At 31.8% G+C, this 26,660-nt stretch overlaps 1 protein-coding gene across 30 annotated transcripts in view; it reads right to left on the bottom strand.

The window, feature by feature from the left end:
* Positions 1-26,660, bottom strand: part of Adgrl3 (adhesion G protein-coupled receptor L3) — a 790,900-nt gene that overhangs the window by 423,875 nt on the left and 340,365 nt on the right. For all 30 annotated transcript variants that reach the window (XM_048784572.1, XM_048784544.1, XM_048784554.1 and 27 more), the window contains one exon: positions 9,767-9,980. In XM_048784572.1, the coding sequence (XP_048640529.1) occupies positions 9,767-9,980 (214 nt within the window). The remainder of the gene's footprint in view (positions 1-9,766; positions 9,981-26,660) is intronic.

The following is a 26,660-nucleotide window of genomic DNA, read 5'->3' as shown; positions in this document are numbered from 1 at the left end:
AGTAAGAAAGTGGTTGTTTTGCTACATAGAAACATAAAGCAAGGAATGCACTATGAAACTGAGATTATATATACTATCAACATTGGTTCAGAGGTCCCAGAACTAAAAGAAGTGAAAGCCCCCCAAAAAGGCTTTCTGGGTTTCAAAGTTAAACTTCATTTGTTTTAAGAATTTCCCCAGACCCTGAACTCACCACCCAAAAGGCTTAAAATAAAATAATTTTATTTGCAGATAAAATAAAACACTTTTTTAGAATACAAAGCCTATAGATATATTGCTAAACTTATCACAGACAGAGATCATTTCTGGAGCAGGAGGTCTTTAAAATCTTCTGTTCTGACCTATATAAGAAAACCAACACTATTAAATGACATATTATTCAACAATAGACAATGATGTAAAAGCATTAATCTTTTGTCATCATAGCAACCACTTTAGCACAGTGATGCTATATAGTTGGAGAAAAACACAGATATTTTTCTTCTGTAGAAAGAACCCTGAAGGCAAGTAAATTACCTCCAAAGTGCTCAAAGAGGCAATGTGTACCGGGACAAGTGGCTTGGACCTCAAACCTAAACCTGTTGTGAAAATTTCAAAATACATTCTCTGAATGCACAAAATGAAAAATAAATATCTAAGCATTAGATAATGGAGGTACCTTCCTAAAATTAATATATTTTTTGAGCTCCAAGAGATAACTTTTTTCAGAAAACATTCATATAGCTCTTGAAAATCCCATTTTCAATTTGTTCCTCCTTTAGTTGGAAAAAATGTTTCAATAAAGTTTTTTTAACTTACCAATAAATAGATGGTATACTTTTGTTTTATAATAAAAAATAGCGGCCATTCTGATTTCTAACTAACATAGTTAAGATATATACTTCTGTAGTTAAACTTGGAATAAAGATAGAGCATCATCATTACCCTTGGGTTAATCATTTTAACTGTCTAAGCATCAGTTACAGCATTTGTAAAGTAAAACAATTATGACTACCTCTATTATTCTGATAAGATAAAAATTCTTTTAAAATTAAGTAGATAAAATATGTTCATCTACTTCTTAATAAATAAAAAGCTTTCTGTGATCCTGAATCATTAGATAACATTATTTTTTCATAAAATTAATCTGCATCCAAGAACATATATCATAAATACTCTGTATACCTATGTCTCTGAAGTTATGTTCTTTAAAAAAGAAGCTGCAGCAATAGCAGCAGCTATGTTCTCACTTATTTACATGCATATAAATGTGTGTGTGTTCGCATATATGCCAACATTACTGGCATACTATTTTCAGCTGCCATTCTAAGAATAGTTTGAGATCACATTACAGACAGCAAAACGAAATGTTCTTCAATTCTTTCTCAAAAACAATCATGGTATAACAGACTAAAAGAATCTAAGAGACAGGATTGATGTTGCCATTTTCTTTTGTTATTTGCGCTAATGAATTAATATGCATATTACTATGCATAATATATATGTATGACAACACCCCATGAGAATATGCTTTTAAATGCACTAATGTATAACATCTTAATATATGCTACATACTTCAAAAATTACATGAAGGCAGAAATGTTTCTTAGTTGAAAGGAGCCTCATATTCCTCCCCAATAATCATGTGGGTTTGGGCTGCTTATGTTAATTTATGCTTTTCCACTCTTATGACATTCATTGAAAAATCACACTGCATACAATGTTTCTTGTTTTAGTTATAACTAATTTATCTTTGGTCATCATAGCAACGACTTTATTTAATGTCATAGCAGGAGAATGCAAGTGGAGGAACAGTTGAGTGTAAAGTCATTTGAAGGACTCTCCATTTTCCTCAGAACCTAACATGAAAAGTAATTTAGAATCTGATCTCCTCAGGCAAGGATGATCTACTTGAATTCATTGGAAAGGTGAAAGGCCTTTTATTATGACAAATTTTTCAGAGACTAATTTGTGCAAAGGAGTGCATGTATGTGACCTTAATTTCTAAAGTACCCACAGAAAAATAATTCTTGCTACAATTGTGCAGCATGTTTTAACCCATAAATGTAGTCATAAGTATTTTTAATACTACATCATAATACAAAGATAAATATTTGTGATTTGGAGAAAGAAGGCAAGAAACAAGTATCTTCTAAAAGCCAGAACTGTGTCGATATATCAGAAATACAAATTCAACATATGTCAGATAATGGCAGAAACTCCCAAGAATGTAGCAGGTACCCAGGGTTTGGGGCCTAAAGGCCTATAATTTTAAAATTAATAATTTTATTACCAAGAAACAAATAGAAACCTCAATATTATCAAATCAACAATTAATATTAGAATAGCATCTTTAATAACATGTTTGTATTGGTAAAAGAATATCATAAATCTTTCTTACAATACTGATACGCAGTAAATGAATTCAAACATCCAGGAGTACATTAATATATAATAGTGAAATATACAGAGTTGTTTAGATGATCAGTGCTAAAAGCTTAGGATCAAAAATGCTGCTAAATAATTCAAAGACATCAATAATATTAGGCAAAAAGGTTCTCTTCAGTACAATTGCCGGCTATTCACCTTTGAACCAACAGCTATCAGTCTCTATTTATAAAATAACTATCTCTTCTTGCTGTCCTTTTATTACTTTTGAAATATATTTCCTTCTTTTGTACTGCAATATTCCTGTAGACTTGTATCCTTCGTCAAGCATTACTTCCTCAATACACTAACTAACAAATCCAAGAAACAGCTCTAAAGGTTTATTTTCAGAAATTGGTAGTATTAATAATTTGGCCAATTGAAATTTTTGGATAGACCACACATCTATTGAACTAAAACACAAATACATTTATATATTTATATACTGAAATAAGCACATATGCATAGAACATGTTTTGCTTTACTATTTGCTAATCTTAATTACATAGGAGTATGATTCTCTTAAATTCCTACTACACAAATGATAAATATTTAACTTAACAGACACCATTCACAATTTATGCTTTTTTTAAATATTAGCAAATATTAGGGTAATTGTTTCTCCAATACATTGGGAAATAGCATTGCTCTTAAACTAATCACATTCATATAACTTGGGAATATTTAAATAATATATTATATATAATAATAATAATATTATATGTAATGAATTATTAAACATACTTTTTTAGTAATATTCTTAATAATGAAGAACAATGAATCAATTCAAAGTTGTGGATGGTAGAGAGATACACTGACCAAGGAGACAAATTTAATAGGTTTCCAGCACACTCTGAGCTCTGATAGGGCAAAATAACAGAAACAGAATACCAAACAAGAACAAACTTAAATGAATAATAAATTTAATACAGTGTGATACACCTAAGATGCACTTTCATTTTTATAATTTATTAGCATAAGTTTTAATGATGAAGAATTGTTCCATCTAAAATCTCTTTATATGAAACGTATCTTGGTTACTTATATTCAAGTTTTATGAAGAAAGTCAGTATGATCATCTTATTTACAAGCAGTTGAAACTAGTTATAAAACATAATTTCTAACTCATGAACCCTCTCTGTTCCTAAGTTTGCACACTAAATTACATCTGTTTTCTTAATTTTTATGTGCCATACAATTAAATTACTGCTCATTATCACCAGTAAATTTATTTTTACTGAAATGTTCATGTAGATAATTATGTCCACATCAAATGCCAATTGTTAAAACAGTAAGAAAATCTTATTTCATCAGTTATTATTTAAAGTAAAAGATTAATCACAAAAGTTCTTGTGTGTTTTTTGTTCACCTTCTGGAATTCTAATGCAAAAAATAAATGCACATAATTTAAGAAGCTTCCTGACATGTTCCCACCATCATATGTGAAAAATATGATCCACTTCTAATAGTGTGCACATGTGTATTTTTTCAGTGTTAGTGACTGGTTCATATTTACTTCTTGATTTAGTCACTTTTATTGAAACAGTACACATTTCAGACAGGGTTTATAAGGTAACATATTTTAATAGCATGGATTTTTGAGCTTGCTACCAGGGTTAAAAGTACAGATTTACCATGTATTATGTAACTTTAGGATGTTTAAAACTCTCTGCTTTAGTTCTCTCATTCCTATGGAAAAAATAACAATGTAACCATTTCATAGGAGTGAGGGAAGAATAAAATGAGTTGAATTCATACAAACTCAAAATTGTCATTAAATACTGATTACATATAGTTATAGCTGGAAATATTTGGTAATAAAATTAGCTCTATTCTATCAATGCCTATGTTTCTAAGAAGTATTACATTATACAAAACACTTATTAATTAGTTCAAACAAAAATAGTTCTGAGGCCACTTTCAAATTCACAATAATAAAAAATACTTCTATCAAAAAATTCAATAACAAAAATATGTGTATGATGGTATTTAAATATAATAAAATCTGAATATTTATTTGGGTTTTTTTATAAGAGTAAGTAAATTTCTTTTCTTACCATCAAGGTCATAATCAGAAGCAAAGTTTTTTTCGGCATTTTAAAACTTTGTTAGTTGGACATCATTGCCACAATAAGTAAAGACTCAGTCGAAATAATAATTTCAAGAAAATTTCTTAAACACTATACAACTCCATCTCCTCATCAATGAATTTTATACAATAATATTTGTCTGTGTGGATTATATACTTTAATATAAACAATAAACATTAGGCCTAAAAAATGAAAGGAGTCAGAATTCTTTGATATCCAATCCTCCCCATACCCCCAAGCTATCTTTAAAATTATTTTAATTAGAGAGAAACTCAGGCAAAAGGCCAGCTATTTACTTACCAAGTCTGCTAAATCTCACTATAACTTCTTTTTCACCAAAGTCCAATGCGATCCAATTAATATGTAATGGATTTCATGTTCATAATATGCTTAGATTTGTTTCATTTGGATAAATTAACCTGTATGTGTCAGTTTTTGTTTGTTTGTTTTACTACACAACAAAATACCTGTAGTAGCCTATTTATTAAAAAAAAATAGATTTGTTTAGCCAGCAAGGGCCCTTTCAGCTCTATCATCTCTTTGTGGATGGCAAAGGTGGGAACACATGCAGAAATAGATAATCAGATTTCAATTTCAAAAAACACAGGAAGACAGTGAGCTGAAGGATGAAGCTTGGGCTTTCTTTTGGTAGAAGTTCACCAGGGTTTGAACTCAGGGGCACTCAACCACAGAGCCACATCCTCCTCAGCCCTATTTTGTATTTTGTTTAGAGACAGGATCTCACCAAATTGCATAGTGCCTCACTTTTTGCCCAGGCTGGCTTTGAACTTGTGATCCTCCTGCCTCAGAGCCTCTGGGATTATGGGCATGCACAAACAGACCAGGCTCAAGCTTGGGCTTTTATAACCACCTTTGGAGAGCATCCTTATCCTCTTCAGTGGACAAGGCCTCAAAGACCTAAAGACCTTGCATCTATACTGCCACAGTGGGGACCAAGCTTTCAATTTACAGACCCTTGAGGGATAAACCAAATTAAAATCACATTATATTCTCAAGGAATTAATTTAGTGTTTACATCTTTTATCCTCTAACATTGAGAAACTTCTTTTTCTTTCTTGTTGATTTCTTGTAAATATTTTCTGCATCTCAAGTTTCTAGAGACTGACTGGAGGGTATAAAATTATCTAAAAAGCTGAAGGTAGAAAAACAATAACTGAGCATTTACTATAAATGAATAAACATTAATTTCATGTTTTCAAAATCAAATATGAAATATGACTAACTTCAAGGTGAATCTATCAAAGTAGTTCTTTTTAGTTTTATTTTGTTGAATTTATTTGGTAATACACTTATTAATGGCTATATGGACTCAGAAGACAAATTCTTACCATGAGGATTTTACAATGTGTTATAATCTTTAAGAGAAATACAACACATAATGCAATGGATCTGTCAAATAGCAAAGGAGAATACTTGAATGGAAAAACTCATGCAGATGTTGCAGAACACTTAGTTCTGCCACAAAACTACTATGGGCACTACTTCTACTATTTTTTGAAGAGTACCTATTTTTATCAGGAATAAATACAATAGAAACCGAAATCTTTTGTAAGCAAGTTGTAAAATCCCCTGCAGTGCTACTGATACAAATTGAAATACAACTTTTCAAAAGGGTAAGAAACAAATCTCTCTCTTTCATTGCCTATTCCTGATGTGACTACAATATGTGAAATATAATATTACTAAAATACTGCTAAAACCAAAACAAAACTATTAGTTCTATCATCCACATAGAAAAACAATAGAAAATAAATTCTACTTTATAAATTTATATCTCTACTTAAAAATTAAAAATAAAAATAAAGGAAGAATTTTACAAACGTCTAAATTCATGATCTTTGATTCTAAGAGAATTTAAAAGGTAAGGGACATATTTATGTCTATGCCTCTTGAAATATTTCTGCCAATATTTCTTTTATAGTGTCCCTACTAAAAAAACTGACAAAATTTAACTTGATTTCAAATATTCATGTTTTTGGCTTAAAAATTATGTATTGTGGATAAACACACTGAAATTAGAATGGTCATTGCATGTGGATGGGAAAGAGATGACAATTAAAATAAGTGGCCTTGAAAATTTTATTGCAATGATGGAAATATTCTGAAACTGATTTAAAAATGGTTCTATCACTTGGTAAATGTATTAGAAAATTACTGTGTTCTTAAAAATGAGTAAAATATATGATATATAAAAATGTTTCAGTAAAGTTGTACACAGATGAATGAATTGAGTGAGAGAAGCCAGACACAAAAACATATGCTATATGAAACCACTCAATTAAAATAAAAATGGGCAGAACTAATTTAGGTTGTACAAAATTAGAACCTGGCAATCTTGGGGTAGGGGTATGACTCATCAGAGCACTTCTGAGAGCCCATTAATGTTCTGTCTTCATCTGGTTGCTAGTTACATGATGAAGCTTATTTGTGAAAATTCACTGAGGTGTACACATATGATACCTGATAGTGTTATGTATATATGTCTTAATACAAAATTATATATAGACACATAACACACAAGTCTGTGTACAAATGTTTTATCAATTTGAAACATATAATCAATTATATGTAAGTTAAATGGGCCATGTATTTTACATGTGTAATAAAAAATATGAGAAGGTCACCATATAGAATATTCAAATTTCCTATATTTAGACATTACTTAAGTTTAATTTATAATACAGATACCAATGGAAGATTTTTTTGTTTGAACAAGGAAATTCATCAAACTAGTGTATCATCCAGCAATACCAAGTTTTCTGACCTAAAGAGAGGGTTTTGAGGGGAAAAGGGTCTTGAGCCCAACCTGTAGCAAATTTGGAAGAGAATTTCGGGAGATTAAGTGGTAGTATATTCACAGAAGACATCAGTGAACCTGTGGAGCTGTGTCAGGAAAACATAGGTCAAAGGATACAGGAAGGAAACTGTTCCCTTGTGTTCCTCATTAGTGTTTCTCAACTTACATATGTAGGATCATTTGTTCTCTTCTTGTTCTACTAATGCTGTGTCCTTCAAGGACCAACTCTAATATTTCCTGTCCAACAAAATATTCCCTAATATAATATTGCTGAAAGAAATTCTTCCTCTGATTGCCTCAGTAATATAAATGAGATCAAAATAAATTGTTCTGAAAATGATACAACTGGTTGCTTTTAATCCATCAAAGAGTAGTTGTAGGCAGAAACCATGTGTGCCTTATTTATCTATCAAACCCAAGTAAAGTGTCATAATGAACTGCATGCCGGGCACTTTCTGGTGTCAGCTGAGTTAATAATCGAAATACTTCCATGAATAGGCTGAACATAATATGAAACCTAAGATGAATTCCAAATGTAAAGTTTCTAAAGTTATTGAGTTGCCAAGTCAGTTTCACATTTAGGTTATAAAAATATATGTAATATTTTTAAAAATTATCTCAGAAATATATTAAAGTAAAACATAAAAAATAAACAGAAACTGTCAGCAGAATCAAGAAAGCTTTTTATAGATATGAAAATGAATAAGAGAGCATAGTTTTTCATTTATACATTGAAAGATGGTTTTAGGTAACTCTAACAGAAGATCTGTTTTGTAGAAGCCTACAATCTTTAAACAAAGGCTAACTGGTTGATAATGTAGGTTTCATTATGTTTCAATGTAATAAGGAGAGTGTTTATGCTGAGGATTGAATCCAGGTCCTTGTGCATGCTAAGCACATGCTCTACTACTAAGTTACACTTGAAGCCCCACAATAATGCAATCTTAAATTCAGTGGTGACATGGTTCATCTTGAACAGATATCAGATTGGATAGTTCTATTGCAGGCAAGTATTGGCATCCAGTGCTATAACCTATTAATCCCAATTCCAAATTTTTCATTCGTAGTTTACATATTAGTATACAGTCTAAGTACAGTCTAAGTACATTTTCAATGTATATTAAAACATCTGCATTACCTGTCACTATCTAATGTATGAGACTAAAGTTATAAAACATTTTTATCAAGATTATATCAGAGTATATTAATATTAATCACTTTTTGTATTTAGTTATAATCCTTCATGCTTAAATATATGTAGATCCTGATAGTCTCTTTCTAGAATTTTAAATTAAAATAATCACATTAATCAAAAATATTGTTTAGAAGATTTGCTTTCTATGGTTTCAATTTTAAAGCATTAATCTAATTAAACTGTCCAAACTACTATTATTATGGCTTATATGTATCATAGTAATAATTAACATTATCTAACATGCTGTGGTTGACATAAATATTTAAAACTAAGTTCATTATCAAGCAACTTAGGTAACTTTGGCCATTCCACAAGGTGGAGCCAATTTCTTTTTCCCAAGAGTCAAAAACACATATTTTGAAAAAGTGAAAATGTAGAACATGAATAGATCAAGTGCAAGCAAGGAACTTGCTTTGATGTAGAATTAAACAGTTTTTTAGTTAGCTACTAACTCTAACTTTAAAAACACTGGGAGGGCTTACTCAAGGGATTTACTGAGGGTATTGAAAGTATTTTTACTCTCCAGATTCATCATTTCACGTATGTATCCTGTACAGTTCAGCAGGTCCAGAGGATCCACCAAAACTGAGTCTGTCTTCTCTCCCCACCGCCCAATAATTACAAGATTAAGATTAAGGATTTATTTTGGATGTCCTTAACAGTATCAGCAAAACAATTAACACAATTTCCGTGAGAATCTTATAGAGATCAAATAGCTAATGAAGTTAAAATTCTGCTACATTTAAATGAAAACCTAATCACAGAAATGTAGAATCTCCTCCTTAAACCCCACCCCAAGGGATTCTACAGATTTCTATATTTGATTATCTGATTAAAACAAATAAAAACAATTTACTTAGGGTGAAAAATCATTCATCAATAATTTTTATATATTCACTAATTACCAAAATGACATATTAATTTAATTTTTATTCCTCTTTTTTACATGATTACAAAATTATTATTAACAAAGAATATTTCTGCACTCTTTGGAGAAAATTGTGGTTGAAATTGTAAAAAATATCTTTCATCACTGGTATAATAACCAAGTTGTAGAGAACTCTGTCAAAATAATAACATGCAGATTAGACCAAGAAACGTAATGAACAAGGTAATAAATTTTAATTAGATATTGTCTCAGATTATCATGAAACATACAACACTGCTGATGTCCTTACCCATGTTTCATAGTCACACTGGTGCCCCTTAAAGGTTTATGTTACACGAGCCAAGAACAGAATATTAAAGATACCATACCTTTGAGACATAATCTTATAGGCATCTGGCAGATAACATCGGATATTCTCCATCTGAGCAGGGTCGGAGTCACAGATTTTGTCGTCAGTCCTCCCATAGTTGGCACTTTCGATCATGATGACGTCTGTTCCTGGACAGCGGAGCTCGATGGGGTAGCTCTCACAGGAGAGCTCTCTGCGGACCACCGCCATTGGGATTGGGGCTCTGCTGAAAGCTATAGTGGAGGAGGAAGAAAGCACAAGGTTAGTAGGGAAGGGCGCCACGCACCTGTCTGCCTGCCCAGGGCTTGGGGTCAACTAACACAAGGAACACCACAGTGAGGATTCATAATTTTAGTAAAAATAGAATATTTCCCCTTTCATTAACTGTAAAGGATTTTGAAAAATCTTACAATTATTTCTTAAAAATTTATCGCATTTTTTTTAATAAGTGAGAAAAAAGGCATTCTGAATTTCCTACTAAAACTTTGCTTGTGTGCGAAGTGGACTATGTAGAAATATTAATATAGTTTGAAGAGTAAGATATTCAGATAAAATTAAGAGGTCTTTATTTTCTTTTTCTCTCTTATGGTGTTCCTTTCTTTAAAAAAAAAATCAACCCAAAATTGCACTGCTGCTGACTTTAAAAATACATATTTAAGTACTCTGTATCAATTTTTTAAAGTTCCATTGTTTGAGGCTGGGGTTGTGGCTTATGTACTGAACACCTGCCTAGCATGTGTGAGGCACTGGGTTTGATTCTTAGCACCATATATCAAATAAAATAAAGGATCATTAATAATTAAAACATGTTTTTTTAAAAAAAAATTCCATTGCTTGATAATTCACATAATTGATAAATTTTATGAATAAATTTATAAATAATACATGCTCTTCCATTAAGAACGTAGAAATTTTTGTTGAGAAAAGTTATGTTTTCCTATATCTCCCTCTCCACACTCTTTCTCCATCTGTCAAGAGGAAATCAGTTGTGGTGAGGATAAAATTAATTGTCCAAACAAAAACTGACATTGTATGTTTCTTCCCACCTCTTTTGATATTGTGTATTACTCAGGTAAATTTAGACATTATAAACATATTATTTGATTATTATTTGTAATGTGTTATTTTATTTGTAAGGCTAATTATATATGGTGGAATATTTTCACTTCTGGATGTTATTTTCTTCATTTTAATGGTACCTTAGAATATCTACATATTAGCCTATCCTATACTTATCAGCATTTATGAAGAACTCAGTATTTTGTTTCTTAATATTATAAATAAGTATAAATGTATCTATGTATCTTAGCTGAAATATTTTGGAAAAAAATATAATAATCTAAGTTTATTTGTGGCATATTTCTGAAAAAAAATCAATGTGTCAGAGTAAAACACATTTCAAATTTGGAAATTATCAACTAATTTGAAAAAATAAAAATAAAAATGTCTACTTTCACCAGTAATAGTTTTCATTTCATATTAAACATTATCAATGCCTTTAAATTTTGTCTTTTTGATAAAGAACAAAAGTGTAATATCTATTTTAAACTTACAGCTTTATTGTACAACAGAGTATATTTTCATGTTTTTTAACCTTTATTTTTCTTTCATCTGAATTGCTTACTTACATTTAAGATTTGCTTTGCAAAACTTCTTTGTATAACAAGGAAGCTAAACATCTGTCCTCTCCATTTGTGGCAACTTCTTTTTTTTTTTTTTTTCCTAGTTTGTTGCTTCATTTTAGAATGTTTTTTTTTTTAATTTTTTTTTGTTGGTTGTTCAAAACATTACATAGTTCTTGATATATCATATTTCACATTTTGATTCAAGTGGGTTATGAACTCCCATTTTTACCCCGTATACAGATTGCAGAATCACATCAGTTACACATCCATTGATTTACATATTGCCATACTAGTGTCTGTTGTATTCTGCTGCCTTTCCTATCTAGAATGTTTAATAAACATATATAGTTAATTTTTAGAAAGAAAATTTCTATCTTTTCATGTCAGTTGAAGACTCCCATTCTAAGACTGAACAATGCCATCACATTAATGGAAGAAAACAAAATATTTAAATGTTGTAAAAATTCAAGAAGACTTCTTTCAAAGCATATAACTGAAATTAAGTGAAGAATTTACCAACTGTCAAAAGTTGACCTCCATATAAGAGAATCAATTATGGAGAAACATGTGTGATAGATTAAATTTGCATTGATAGTTGTAAATTAACTCAGTAATGCACACATACATAAAATATGCATTTAAATAAATATATGCAAGTTTTCATGTGTTGTTCTTTTTTGTTTGTTTTGTTTTTTACTAAGCATGAGATGCAAAAGAAGAACAAGAGAAGAAAAAAAGAGAGGCAAAAAAGGGAGGGATGAGAAAGATATTTTATAACTATAAATGTTTTCATTTGAAACAGAAAATATTGATTTGTTTCGTGATATATATTCAAATCATTCTCAATTTTAAAATAATATTTAGAAAAAACAAATCAAAATTTTTCATTCAAAAATTAGAGATTAAAATCTTTTTTAATAAGAAGATTCTGTTTTCATAGATGAAGACATTTTCATTTAAAGTTCTTACATAGTGGAATCTTTGAATAATAAAAATATTTCAGTTAAGGAATCCAGTTTCCATGATTTATATAGTTCAAAGAGAGTCATAGAGGTGTTTTTGTTTCCCCCTCAAGGTCCTTAAAATCACAGTTTTCAGATGCTTTATACTGTGTTCTGTACATTTGTTGAAGAAGATTATTTCTTAACTTTGATATAACTATTTAAATAAAATCACTTTGAAATAGCTTCCAAACATTGCATTCATCTGGACTTATTATGTTGATTTAACCAGTCGATTAAATTAAAAACACAAGCTAATTGAACAAAGAAACAACATATAAGTAAATCACACTGTCAAAGCATTTGTTTGACTAAGTGGACAATTCGGATGATTAAACTCATCAGTCAATTTTGTCAAAACACTGACATAGCTTTAATCTGGGTCTTCACTGTCAAAAATATCATTTAGAACCAGACACTAGGCAGATGCAAAGTCAACTAAAATGTGGAGATCCAAATTTCCCATGTATTTTTTTATGTAAGAGCGATACAAATGTTATGTATATGGCAATTTTTACAAAGATCAGAGTTAATGTGTCAAAACTTTCTTCCATTTAACATGTAATTGCATTTGTTTCAGTTACCCAGTGACAAACTATAGTCTGCAGATGATGGATGCTTTGTTTCAAGGAATGTATTACAGGAAACTACTTTCTAACATTATCTAATTAGCTATTTAAATTACCTTTAATTAGTTTTCTGAATATTTTCATCAGCAACCCAAGTCCAAAGGGTGGGGGGAAGGTTTAAGTTAAAAATAAGGTTTTCTATCATTCAGTTGTCATGCTACCAACGGAAAGGTTTTGTTTACACAAGAAATGGCCAAGATTGAATATGCCAACAATCCAAATGTGGTGTGGCAAATCTGTCTCTTGTTCTCCATATTATATCCTTTATTATTTTATTTTCAAATAGTCTGTTGCATGTTGTGTCAGGGTAGCACTTATTAGGCATTGTGAAGTAGATCGTGGCAAATTAATTTCGGGCCAAGAAGGCATAAACATACCTTCTTGAGCTCCTTCCTACATTTAGCCATGAGGTAAATTGGTTATAACAAGAAACACAATGCCCTCTGTTAGATGTGTAATAGGTAATTGCTGAATAAGTTGGAAAAGTGTTAGATATGAAATATGGCAATGATCTGGTAGGGTGCTTTGCATTACACTACTCCCTGACCATGAACCTGATTAGGAGCATGTGAACTAACTAAACATCTCTGCTGAATATGGTCAGAACCTGTGGAACTCCCCAAACTCCATATCAATCATATTCCTAACAAAATGTGCTTCTGACAAGGGAGTAACTGTGAGGAAACTAAGTAAAAAGAAATATTAAATAATATGAGAAATAGCTCCCTGCTCTTGCTCACTAGTTTTGTCAGAAATCACTCCCATTATTTCTGTTGTTAAAACCTCTTCTTTTCCTGGATCCCCCTCCTTGGGTTCTCTCTCCTGCCCCATGATGTCTGACTCTATATGCTGTAAGTCCCTGAAGAACTTTTGCAGGTGGGGAATCAGGGAGGTAAAACCTGGTGTCCAAACAAAAGTCAGATGGTTTTTCCTGGACCCCAAAGACAGGGTACAGAAATTTTCCAGGATAATTCTAGCACACTAGAGAGGGCCTTACAAAGGAGGGATTTCTATATAAAATATAGGCTTATAGGAAAGATATTATCAATAAGAATAAGTAAAAGATCAAAGACAAAGGGAAAATTAATTGGTTGAAGGTAAAGCACAAGTAATTCAGTTTTATACACATTGAACTTTAGGTGTCACAATAGTACCTGGATATGTGCAAAAGTCACTTGGATTCATGAGTCTAGAACTCAGCAGGAGTACTCGGGTTAAAGTCATAGGAACATGTAAGGAGTTCAAGTAGTAAACCATAAAGTAACAGAAGAAGAATAAACACAGAAGTTAGAATATCAGTGGTCACTGAAGGCTGGGAGGAACATGCTACATCATCACTAGAGAAATATAACCAAAACAAAGATTTGAGTGTACTATCACCAAGTTGAGGATAAGTAAGTTAGTTATGGGACAGATGAAGGAAACACTTTATTCTCTTAAATATACTCAGTGATTCAGTCAAAAAAATAACAGCTGCAGACTAAACTACATATAGCAGAACTAAAATCTTCATCCTGTCCTATTTGTTTGTTGTGCTTATAAAAATATCAACAAAACAGCCTACATTTATATTTATTTTCCAATTCCTGCACTTCACACTTTACTCCAAATCCTGTATATTTGAAAAACAATAATTCTGTTAGAGAATTTAAAAAAGAAAAGAATGGAGATGAAATGCAAATTAGGCTATTTGTAGCAGTAAAGATGAGAGAAGAGTCACTTTACATGGGTAGTGAGAGAGAACATATTTAATCTATATTTAGGATCAAGAAATTACATGATTTGATAATTGAATGGGAGGGGCAAAATATCATGTGACAAGGATGGCTACCAGGTTTCTGGCATCAACAAATATTTAGCTTGTACTGCAATAAACAAAAAGTAAAAACAAAAAGAAAAGCAAAACACCTGATAGGAACTTGAAAATACAGGTCTATGACTCTATAAGAGAGATCTATATGAATTTTCAGAGTTCTAGAGTAGCATTTAAAATCTAATAGATCAGATAACCTAGGAAATTAATGGGGGTTTTTTTAAAGAGGAATATGTGACGGTTTTAGTCTATTTATAATTCTTTCACACTTCCATTCTTATTTCCTCTTCTCTTGACTCTGAACATGGGCTGTACTCAGGGACTCACTTCTGATGGACACAGTATGGTAGAAATGAGAGTGCAGTTTCTCAGGGCAGTTCATTAAAATGACATGGTGGGTTCAGCCTCTCTTTTGGATCACTTAACATTGTGCAAAGCTGGCCATCACATCTTGAGAGCACTCAAGCAGCCCCATGCGGGGGGTTTGGGGGCAAGAAACAGAGGTATCCTGCTGACAGGCTGCAGGAACTTGCAGTACAAATGAGGGAGGTATCTTGGAGGATGCTCCTCAGCCACCAGAAAAGCTGCCTTTGGGTAACTGCAAATGCATGAGAGACCTGGAACCATGATGAACTAATTGAACTACCCCTGGATTCCTAAACTACAGAAGTGCATAAGAAAATAAATATTTATTGCTTTATTGGGCTATACAACATAACCCAGAAACTAACCTGAAGAGATTTAAAAAGTAGATTCGAAGCTGTAGAACATATACTGAAGAATTATTAAATCTGAAAGAAAGATGTCATGAATGGCCCATGCTGCTAGTACAACATTATCATCCATTTGTTTAAACAACATTTGGAGTACTGGGATAATATATACAGAAGCAGTACTGAATTATGAATAGGTGTGGGCAAATGGCCTTTCTTCCCTACATCCCAGGGATTATGAAAAGAAAGAAAAAAATCTCTTTTAAAAACTAAACAATGACAATGAAATAGACTGGCTTTCCAAAGAAAAAATTAATTTCAACTATTAGTAAGTTAAGGGTAATGATTTTAAAGAAGTTTCTTAATCATAGATGGGGACACTTTTATATCTGAAACTGGACATGTTTGCACTCTATTGGCAATGACTTTAGGAAAACCTTCATTATTAAAATTCTGCCATAAAGCAAATATTACCAATTGACTTTCAGCAGAGCCTTTGACATAATTTTCTTAAGTACGTGTATTTTCTCTGTGCCATTTTACATGCCAACACATTCATTTCAGTTTCAAAAAATGTGCTCTAAAAATCTAGTCCAAATACTTGGCAATGAAAATAGCATTGAAAACCCAATGAAATATCAACCCATCATCCACTTTCTTAAAAAGTACATCTGCTACCAGTAGGCTTTTAATATACTGAATTCTAACAAGGGTATTTTAAAAAAGAAGACACATAATTTAAATGATATTTCAGTTTGTAATTCAGTGTAACACAGCAACAATTAAAACTGACAACTTGAAAGAGTAACCAAAGGCAATTATGTGCTGAGGTCAAAAAGGAAAGCATGAAATTTAGGTGGTTTAATATAAAAACATTCTAATGAGTGGAGCATCATAAAATAATTAATGTTCAGCTATTTTTTGACTTATGGAGCACAACATAAGGGTAACATTAATCTCATTTCTTGACACTACATATACACAAAACTGTGACCTCCCACAAAGACTGCTAAAAATGTGGCAAATATTTCAATAAATGAATTCATAACTAGTTGCCATAACTTTTCAACATTTAATAAAATTATATTTCACATTGTCCTCCAATTATATTCATGAAGAAAAAATTTCAAAACTGTGTCAAATTTCACATATTATAATTTTCCCAGTCTTTTAAATGTCAGAAACTTCAAACTGGCTGTTCAACATGTTCTTAAAAATAAGCATTACAAATTCATAATAAACAAGAATCTAGTAAAAAGCAATTCAAAAGACACTGTTAAAAAGGTATGCTGATTTATTTCCTAATACATACTTAGCATCTACAAATGTGGCTGCTGAAAGTTACTAAACATAGTATGTGGGTGTTGTCTAAAGTCCCCCTCAGTGTCAGTTATTATTTCAGGCTTGGGCGGTCCTGTACTGGATGGAGTTCCAAGGGTCTGCCAAAAAAGCTCAGTATCTGTTGAAATCAAGGAAATGTCAGAAATTCATCTGAGTGTGGTAGAGTCTCAAAAGAGAGGAGATAGTATTCCTGATTATTAAAATCTAAAAGTTATAGGATAACAACAAGACCAGATGAGACAAAGTTCAAAACAGAGGTGAGGAGCTGGGCAGGTGTCCTGCAAGGAAGGTACTGAGGCTCTCCCTGGTCCTGTGGGACTCAAGAAGCTTGTGGTTGGAAAAAGAATGCACATATGACTATGCAGGATTAAGACATCATGAACAGGATAAAAGTAGTTGAAGAATTTCAAGGAAATGAAATAATCAACATGTATTAGGGCTTTGAAATAAGATTTCTTGAATGAAGCTAACTTTCATTGGCCCATAAAGACAAATCAACATGTATGGATATAGGACATGTTCCAACCAGAAGGTTGGAGTAAAGACAAAAGTCAAATCGAGATGCTCCTTAAAATCAGATTAAGAATATAGTCTAAATTTTATTTATGATTTGGTATTTACAACATTATAATAAGAATATTAATAATATCAGTCTTAAAAATCATTTCCTATTTGATTCTTTAAAAATACTAGAATGAAAAATAAGAGAGTCTGGGAAATGAGAAAGATATTGGTAGAGGTGACATAAGGTGAGGTGACAATGATAATTGCTATTAAGGTTTGGATGTGAGGTGTCCACCAAAAGCTCTTGTGTGAGACAATGCAAGAAGGTTCAGAGGAGAAACAATTGAATTGTGAGAGTCTTAACCCAATCAGTGAACTAATGCATGATAAGATTAACTAAGTGGTAACTGGAGATAGGCAGGGTGTGACAGGAGAAAGTGGTTAATTAGGGACATGGCTATGGGGTATATATTTTGAATCTGGAGAGTGAAGTCTCTCTCTGTTTCTTGATCACCATGAAGTGAACTGCTTCCCTCTGCCACACACTCCGCCATGATATTCAGCCTCATCTCATGCCAGGAGAAATGGAGCCAGCCGTCAATGGACAAAGACCTTGGAAACCATGAGCACTCAGATAAACTTTTCATCCTCTGTAATTATGCCGGTTGGGTCCTTTAGTCACAGCAGCGAACAAAGCTGACTAAAACAATTGCTAACATTTATTAAGTGGTCTTCATGTGCTGGTGATTTAAAAGCATCACTTATTTCAAATACACAACAATGAAAGTTGGACGATATTATCATCCATGTTTCTCACACTAGGAAATGCTTCCTTAGAGGAAGGTGGCGAGGATGGAAGTGTGATGGTTAGGCATGGAGTAAAGGTGCCATGATGCCCCTCCAGTGCCACAGACAGAAACAGTGGAAGGGGACTTATTTCATAAAATGCATTAGGCCACACAAAGACATCATGTGAATGATCAGTGTTTTAAACAGGTTATGGACTTTGATTCCTTTAGTAAAGTCAAGTTTAACTGCTGAATATGAAATGTAAATTAACCATTCCATTTACTATGTCTGGCAGGGGCTTCTGAAAACAGAGTACTAATACAACTTTCAGAATTACAATAATTTTTCCTAACACTTTGATATTATATTATAAAACTAATTTGAAGCTTTTCTTTGTGTAAAAATATACAGCAGCAGCTGGATGCAGTGGCTTGGGTCTATCATTGCAGCTACTCTGGAGGCTGAGATAGGGGGATCACAAACTGGCCTCAGAAATTTTTTTAGTTGCCTCTTTCAAAATACAATTTAAAAAGGCTATGGTTGTAGATCAGACATAGTAGGCTCCTGGGTTCACTCTCCAATAAAACATAAAAATAAAGAAAATAAGCAAATGCTTACATTTTTAAAAATAAAATAATATCTACTTCAGTAAGATTAAAAGCACTGCTTTTAATTTTAAAATGTAACATTTATTCTCAACTGAAGTCATTAAATAACATCTAAATATATAATTATCTTTTCAGCAGACCAACAAATTTAGAGTTGATCTTATTCTTATGTTGGAATCAATAAAATCTGTAATCATGAATATTTAACAAAAAAAAGACATATAGGAAATGTACTGAAGGATAAACATAATTGTAAATAAATAGTGGTCACAGATAAAATTAAACAAATTTTTAGTTCTGCAGGAAAGGAATTAAGATAGAAAATGCTCTACTGCACTGCACATGCTATTCAGAAAATCACAAGTAGCATCTATTCACATTCTTCCCCTCCATCCTTTTCTTCTTTTCCCTCCCTCCCTCTTTTTCTTCCTTAACTAGTGTGCACACATGCACATACACTCTATCCATTGGATAAAGAGTTTTCACTGGCTAGTTGTATCCTTCATGAAGGTAATGATAAGGCCTTTCTTTATAATTCAGCAACACACACATCAGCAATAGAGACCTTATCCTAACCTCTTTGGTGATTCTTTCAACATTGAAAAACACATACAATGGGGTTTATAAATCCTTTATCCATAGTTTTACCATGGCTTTATTGTGGAGATCAGGCCCCTTTAATCAGTCAATCAGTGCTGAACTCTTCCTGTCAGTATGACCCACAGTAAGCCCAGCCACAAAGACCTTGACCAAATCTGTATTATATTTTCACACACTGTTTTCTAATTGAAGTTTCCTGTGGCCTGTTTATGGGAGCTACACATTGACATCCATTCTACTAGAACATATCTGTTAGGAAGAAGATTTTAAATGTACTATGTTACTTGTGAAATCAAGTACTTATTCATTATTTTATCCCCAGTGAAACTTATTTGTCAATTTTTTTTTTAATTTTTTATTGTTGGCTGTTCAAAACATTACATAGTTCTTGATATATCATATTTCACACTTTGATTCAAGTGGGTTATGAGTATTTGTCAATATTTTCAAATAAATACCATCAAGTAGTTCACCAGGCATTTCATATTTCACTCAAAGACTGGCTTTAAGGACAGTAAATCTCCATTTACTGAAATTGGTAAATGAGTAATATATTAACCAACCAAATCGTTCAAACTATGAAAACCCAAATCTTTCCATTTCTAGAAATATGGGACAAGAAGACTAGCCAGATAGCTTTTTGTTAATAGTGATGACAATTCTCTCTAAAGCAGGGAAAGAAAGAAAAATCAGAATGGGAGAAGGGAGAACTCTTTTAAAACTCAACCATCAATTCCAACAAAAATGAAATAATAACTTAAAAGAATTATAAAACAACAAAACCCCACAAAACACAGTGGCTGATTCTGGACACTAGTGAAGAGCTTTTCAGTGAAAATAAAATATGATTGGCTATTTCAGAAAGGAACTCTTGTCTTTCCAAAGCTTTGCAGCAAAGCTGTCAGAATGATTCTGAATGAATAGATATTTTTATTCTAACAGCAGTAAAAACAACAAAAATCTTCTGAAAAGCACAGAAACAGCTCTCATTTTCTAAAGTGAATTGACTATTAAAAACCACATTAAAAATCATAGAAAACAAATGATAAAAGCTATATCAGGGATTATTTGTATATGTGGGATAAAGCTATGAATTGATACCCAGCATTTGTTCAGCTCAAAAACAAAATATGCCATTGAATAAAAGGCAAATTTCCCATCTATACAAAAAATAGCAAAAACTCTTTATGTAATACATTTTCAGGGCCAAAGAGTAAGTTTTTGTAAAAAATTTACATAAATTTCCATGGACTAGGCATGTAGTTCAGTGCTAAAGCACCACCTTATCCTGCATGAGGCCTGGGGTTCAATCTCCAACACCAAAACCAAAACAAAAACAAAAAAAGTTTCAAATATGCCCTCCAATATTTCCTCAATTCATTAAATAAATAACTGAATATAAAATGAATTATGAAAGAAAGTTTTAAAGCAGTGGCTAAGAAATACAAATTCAAACATTTCTGAACGACCAGTATCAACCCTTTACCTCAGTGATTAATTTATTCAGTCAACAAATAAAAACTGAATACTAGTTAAGTGGCAGACAGGGTTTGAAGTTGTGGATATTTCATGGGGAATATCAGCACCTTGTGGAATTACAATATGGATGCAACAGAGAATAAAGATTAAAAATACATGAGTATAAAAATTAACTAAAACCTTTTGTGAGAATTATGAAACATAATCAAAATATGAGACTGTGAGAAAAAATATCACAGTTTCACCAACAGTTAACTTAAACTCCATATCTGCTTCAGGTTTACCCAAGAAAGTAGGAATGTTCAAAATGATTTTAAACAAGATATTTAGACAATTACTAAAAAACAATTTGAAAACCTCATAAAGCTTCTTTTCTCTGTTACCCAATATGAAATATCTCTCTAAGCCTTGCTAAAACTTGTGGCATAGGAAGCTGGGAACACATAGTTATAAACCAAGCATTTACTTGAATCAATAAGTTGTTGAAGGGGAGAGCAAAAGGATGATTAAATTAACAATGGCTTTCTGTGATGCATTCCAAAAAAGGACAAAGGGGGGATAAACAGCATTCCTTCTCACACTTCAATCCTAATAGATCATGTTACAAGAATATGCAAACAGATCTGTTAAAAAAAATCAACTCACATCTGTAGAGAACAGTGTCAGATCTTTGATTTAAGTGTGGTGCAAAATGTGAGAAATATTCCTAAGAAAGCAGCTGTTAAAAGATACCTTGCCTTTTAATAATAATAATATAATGGAGCTTCCAAGAATAACAGTAATATTATAATAAGATACTGAGATATTCTAATACAATTTTTCAGATCTTTACTAGTAAAAGAGTTTATGTGAGCAAAGACATCTTGAATTTTTAATCAAGTCTCCAAATCATAATTTCAGGAGTACAGAGTGAAATGAAAGTTGTTTTAAATGAATGATACATATTAATGTCTAGAAATGAATCCCAAATCTTGGAGATAGATTCATCATTAGAAATTCATTAGTTCAAAATTATTTCCTGTTGATGGATCTTCCTTCCAAACCACATAGAATTCATTAAATTTAACTTTACTTATATCCCTCTGATCATCTATTTCCACATTTACTAACCATATGTATTTCAAGGATCCTCATCTGATGTTGATTATTGTTGATATATTTCCCTATACTTTAAATAGGATTCAGTTCTTATTACTTGAATGGAAATTTTTTTTTAAAAAATTACTTGTTCAATGAATTGAAACAATAAGCTCAGAAAGCATTTTGCCAACATTTTATTATTTAAAAATGAATATTTCATTTTAGTTATTGAATTCTCTAGGAACAAACTGATAAGCATTTATGAGTAATGATTACATGTTACTGCAATGATTCCTTTTACTTATGCTAACTATTAAAATATTTAATGTCAAAAGTCATATATACATACACACATGTACACAGAGATGCACACATGGCAGTTTTATGATAAAATGTCCTTTTAATAGTTATTTTTGTGATATTGCTGATGGTTTACTTTAGGTAGATGACACCACACTTTCTTGATTTGACTTGAAACATACTTAGTGGCTGAGTAGGTATAAATGCGCTAGTAGTAAACAGGATGAGTGACAGAGTTCACTTAGTTTGTTGAAGAAAAATATTTTATTTTATTTATTTATCATTATTTTTGTGGGGGGGATGCTAAGGATTCCAACTAAGGGTGTCCCACATGCTACGCTGGTGCACTACCATTAAGCTACATCCCAGCCCAAGTATTTCATTTAAACAAATTTTAAAAACAAATATGAATATATTTTTCAATTTTCTTTTACGCACACATTTTCAGCCAAATTTTTGCATTGTTTTGAGCTTTTAGGAATGAGAGATATGTGGTTGTTAACAAGTAAAATTCTACAACAGAATGGGAATGATATTCAGTATTTCACAGTTAATGTATTTTCTCTGGTTATCTTTTATACCCGTTCAAATCTATAGAACTGTGAATACAATTAGTGGAATTTTTTTTTTAATAGATACTGGTTGAAAAGTAGGACATAAAAGTACTTTTCTTTCACTCCTTAAGTACATCAATTTTAATTGAGCAGACTACTTGTTCAAAAACTCTCCAAATAGGAGTTTCTAGTTCACAGATAGATTGAAAATACAAATTAATAGATTTCTATTTCACAGAAAATTAAGGTAATGCTACAGGACAATCAAATTTAGAAAGAAACTATTGCATCAAACTATGGAATTTTCCTGAAGGGAAGAATGGAGAAATATGAAGAACTTGAAACCAACTATATGTTCACTCAGCCACTCATTCTATATACATTGTGTCTTTTCACCATATACAAAATATGTTTCAGCACTTGGAGAATTGAAAATTAAAAAATACTTTTCTCTCCAGGGACCTATGGCAACGACAAAAATCAGCTATGTTAATAAATCTGTGCCTATGATTTCCAATTTGACAACTCCATAGATTTTATTTGAAAAAAAAATGTCCTGAGAGAAAATATAAACCTTTCTGGAATATTCCAGATTTCAAATATCAGAGCCAATGCAGGTAATAAATACATCATACATATTTTGTGGGGTTATTCTTTCAAATAGGACAAAAAAGGTTATGTGGTTTCTTAACTCACACTATGCTTAGCCACTATTTGTGCTGAATTTTGATTGAATAAATGCCTTTATATCTCTGGGATTCTGCATAAGTAACTGCTATTTTGATCCTAAGATTTAGTGGATGTGATGCATAAATCCTATTTCAGAAGTGCTCTAAAAATCAGTTATAAAAAATGAGAATTTTTGGCAAAATATCATCATTTACATACAAATCTTTGGGAATTCAAAGTGCATAAAGCAGTTCTTTATTTGGGTGGTCTCAAAGACGAGGTCATATGACACAATAAAGCCTTGAAAACACATGGAATTTTTACACTGAAATAATTCTAACTTTCTGCAGTATTTAATTTCACATCACGCAAATTAATGCAGCATTATTTTTAAGTCAACCAAATTGCAACATAACTAAGTGAGGCTTATATTAATCATAATTTCCTGGTATATAATTTATAGTATTTTGAGATACTCTATTGCCATACACACCACTAATCACAGAAGACATGGTTTCAATTTATTAAAGCTTGGAAAATGTATTTTTCAATACACACTCAACTACAGTCTCTTAGATAATTCATATGGCCTCATAAATTACTCTTTTAAAATTTATATGCTTATAATATTATGTTTCATTTCTCACACTACAACATCTGGGTACCCTAAGAGTTTTTGATTCTAAGTCTAATAATATACTGTACTATAAAAGTGGTTCACAGAAGAAAACAGAAGACTATGAGAAACTCAGTAAATTGTGGTTTCCCCTAAAGCAGAGAATAGTGTAAGAAAGAATAACTGCACAGCAGAATTTCCTGAAAATTAGTTTCTTTGGCACTTAGGATACCCTGATAAGTTTCTGTAAAAGAACTATAAACCCAAGGGAATAATATTTGCAATTTTAAAGAAGTGACAAATTACATGATTATAGTGTTTGATATGGTTTATGGGCTTGTTTACCACAACACTAAATCTATTAAGATAAGTTTTGCCAAGAAAAAGGATTTGAAAGAAGCCAATAGAATTTTCAAAAACTCTCTAACAAATATTATTAAAAATCTTCATAAACACAAACAGTTCATTTGGGGAAAATCGTCTGATGTGAGCCTCTTATTATTTATAAGTTAATACAATTTATTTATCTATCTAGTCAACCATTCATTCAACAAACAGCTGTTGAGTTTTATTATATGCCAAGAAATGAGCTTTATTTTCTGGGAGATGAATATGAATGTAATGAATATGAATGCTATGGTTCCTGTCCAAAATCTATTAATTCACAAGCAACTTTCTTCACTTATTTCATCTATTTATTTATTTATTTATTTTTAATCTATTTATCTATTTATTTATTTATTTTGCAGTGCTTAGAATCATACTCAGGGCCTTGTGCATGCAAGGCAAGCACTATACCACTTAGCACTTCCAGCCCTCCATTTTTTTTAAAAAGAAGTTTTCTTTCGTATTAAATTAGAATAATAATTCAAACCTTCCTTCTCTGTGTTAAATCAATCATCAAGCATAGTGCCTTGCACATAGTAAATGGCTAATCAACACTACATGTCTGGTTAAGTTTTCGTACTGCTTGTCCCTACTATAAGAGAATATAAATGATATATAGAAAATCATCCATGGGGGAATGAATCCTACAAACAAAGGCACAGAGAGCCATCAGAGGGCCCTCAGTACACAAAGGCAGCTTATAAAACAACTACCTGTCCTTGTGCTGCCCACACTCTCAGGTGCCTCAGGTCTATGCCTGCTGATAAACTTGATATCTGCCAATGTATTCTGTGCTTGTTATCTGGGTTTGGTTCTTATTTCATTCACCAAATAATCATTGAGTTCCTAGACATAGTCCAAAACACTGGGGCACAGCAGAAATTGAATAAAAGAAAAAAAAAAACTTCCCTCATGGAGTTTAATTTTTGATTGGGGGAGACAGAAAGTAAGTCCTAAATTCATATTGTATCCATTAGTGGTTAAGTGTTATAGTGAGCTGATATAATACATTACAAAGGTTAGGGAGGTGTTTCAGAGATGAGGAACTGATATCTTTGAGTACAGTCTTGATTTGGTTATAACTGCACATTAGGAAGAATAATATGCCTGAGATGAGCAAGAAGGATTGAAGAGAATTTAGGAAGAGACAATTTTATAAAGAATAACAAGACTTTAATTGTAATCATCCTGATAAGAGGAAATTAGTGCTGGGGTTACACAATGTTAGTAAAACTAGACAGTACAATATTAAAAGCCTTGAAGAAATCAGTCCAGATTTTGCTTTTAAGATGTGTTGAAAATGATTAGAATGGAATAAAATTTGACAGAAACAGCTGAATTACTAGCAGAAAAGGAAACTCTGGGTTGACCGATTTTGTGGGGAGAGAGTCAAATGTGAGGTCATTTTGAGGTTAACTTTTACATTCACCAATTTTCAATAGGGCTGGAGGTGTAGCTCAGTGGTTGAGTACATGCTAAGTATGCATTTGGCTCTGGGTTCAATTCTCACCACAACCACCACCACCACCATCAAAGCTCAAGAACTATTTACCTCCTAAATCCAGAGCTCATATATACAATTTGTTATGTGCAAAAGAATAATGATTACCTGAGTTCAAAATGATACATAAAGTCCATGAGTAAAAAAAGATTGGCAACAAAATCTTGTATTAAAATGTTCACAGAAGAACTATTCATAGCAGCCAAAAAATAGAAACAACCCAAATGTCTACCACTGATGAATGAATAAATAATATGTGATATTTATACAAGGAAATATCATTCAGAAATAAAATAGAATGAAGTGGGTGACAAGAATATTGTGGAATATGATATAAGCGTCTGTTGGCTGATTTTATTCTATGTGATTTTGGCCTCAACAGAAAAAGTAAAAGTAAAACAAGGAATGAAGTATGAATATATCCCACAATTTATAAGAAACGTGAAAATATTGCACCCAAGTTAGTCACAAAATGCAACATACTGTAGTATTTTATTTATGTAAAATATCCAAAGGAGACACACATAGAGACAAAAACTAGATTAGGGTTCCCTAATTAGGGTTGTGCCATTCTTGGTTCTTGAAGTATAATGACAACCACTGAATTTTTACTTTAAGAGGATGACTATTACAGAATGTGAGTTATTTCTAAATATAACTATAAGGAAAGGAAGGAAGGAAGGAAGGAAGGAAGGAAGGAAGGA

This window comes from Marmota marmota, unplaced genomic scaffold, assembly GCF_001458135.2.
Source record: "Marmota marmota marmota unplaced genomic scaffold, marMar, whole genome shotgun sequence".
Classification (NCBI taxonomy): Eukaryota; Metazoa; Chordata; class Mammalia; order Rodentia; family Sciuridae; genus Marmota; species Marmota marmota.
The sequence above is the reverse complement of the archived record's forward strand: the minus strand, read 5'-3'. Positions and strand labels throughout refer to the sequence as shown.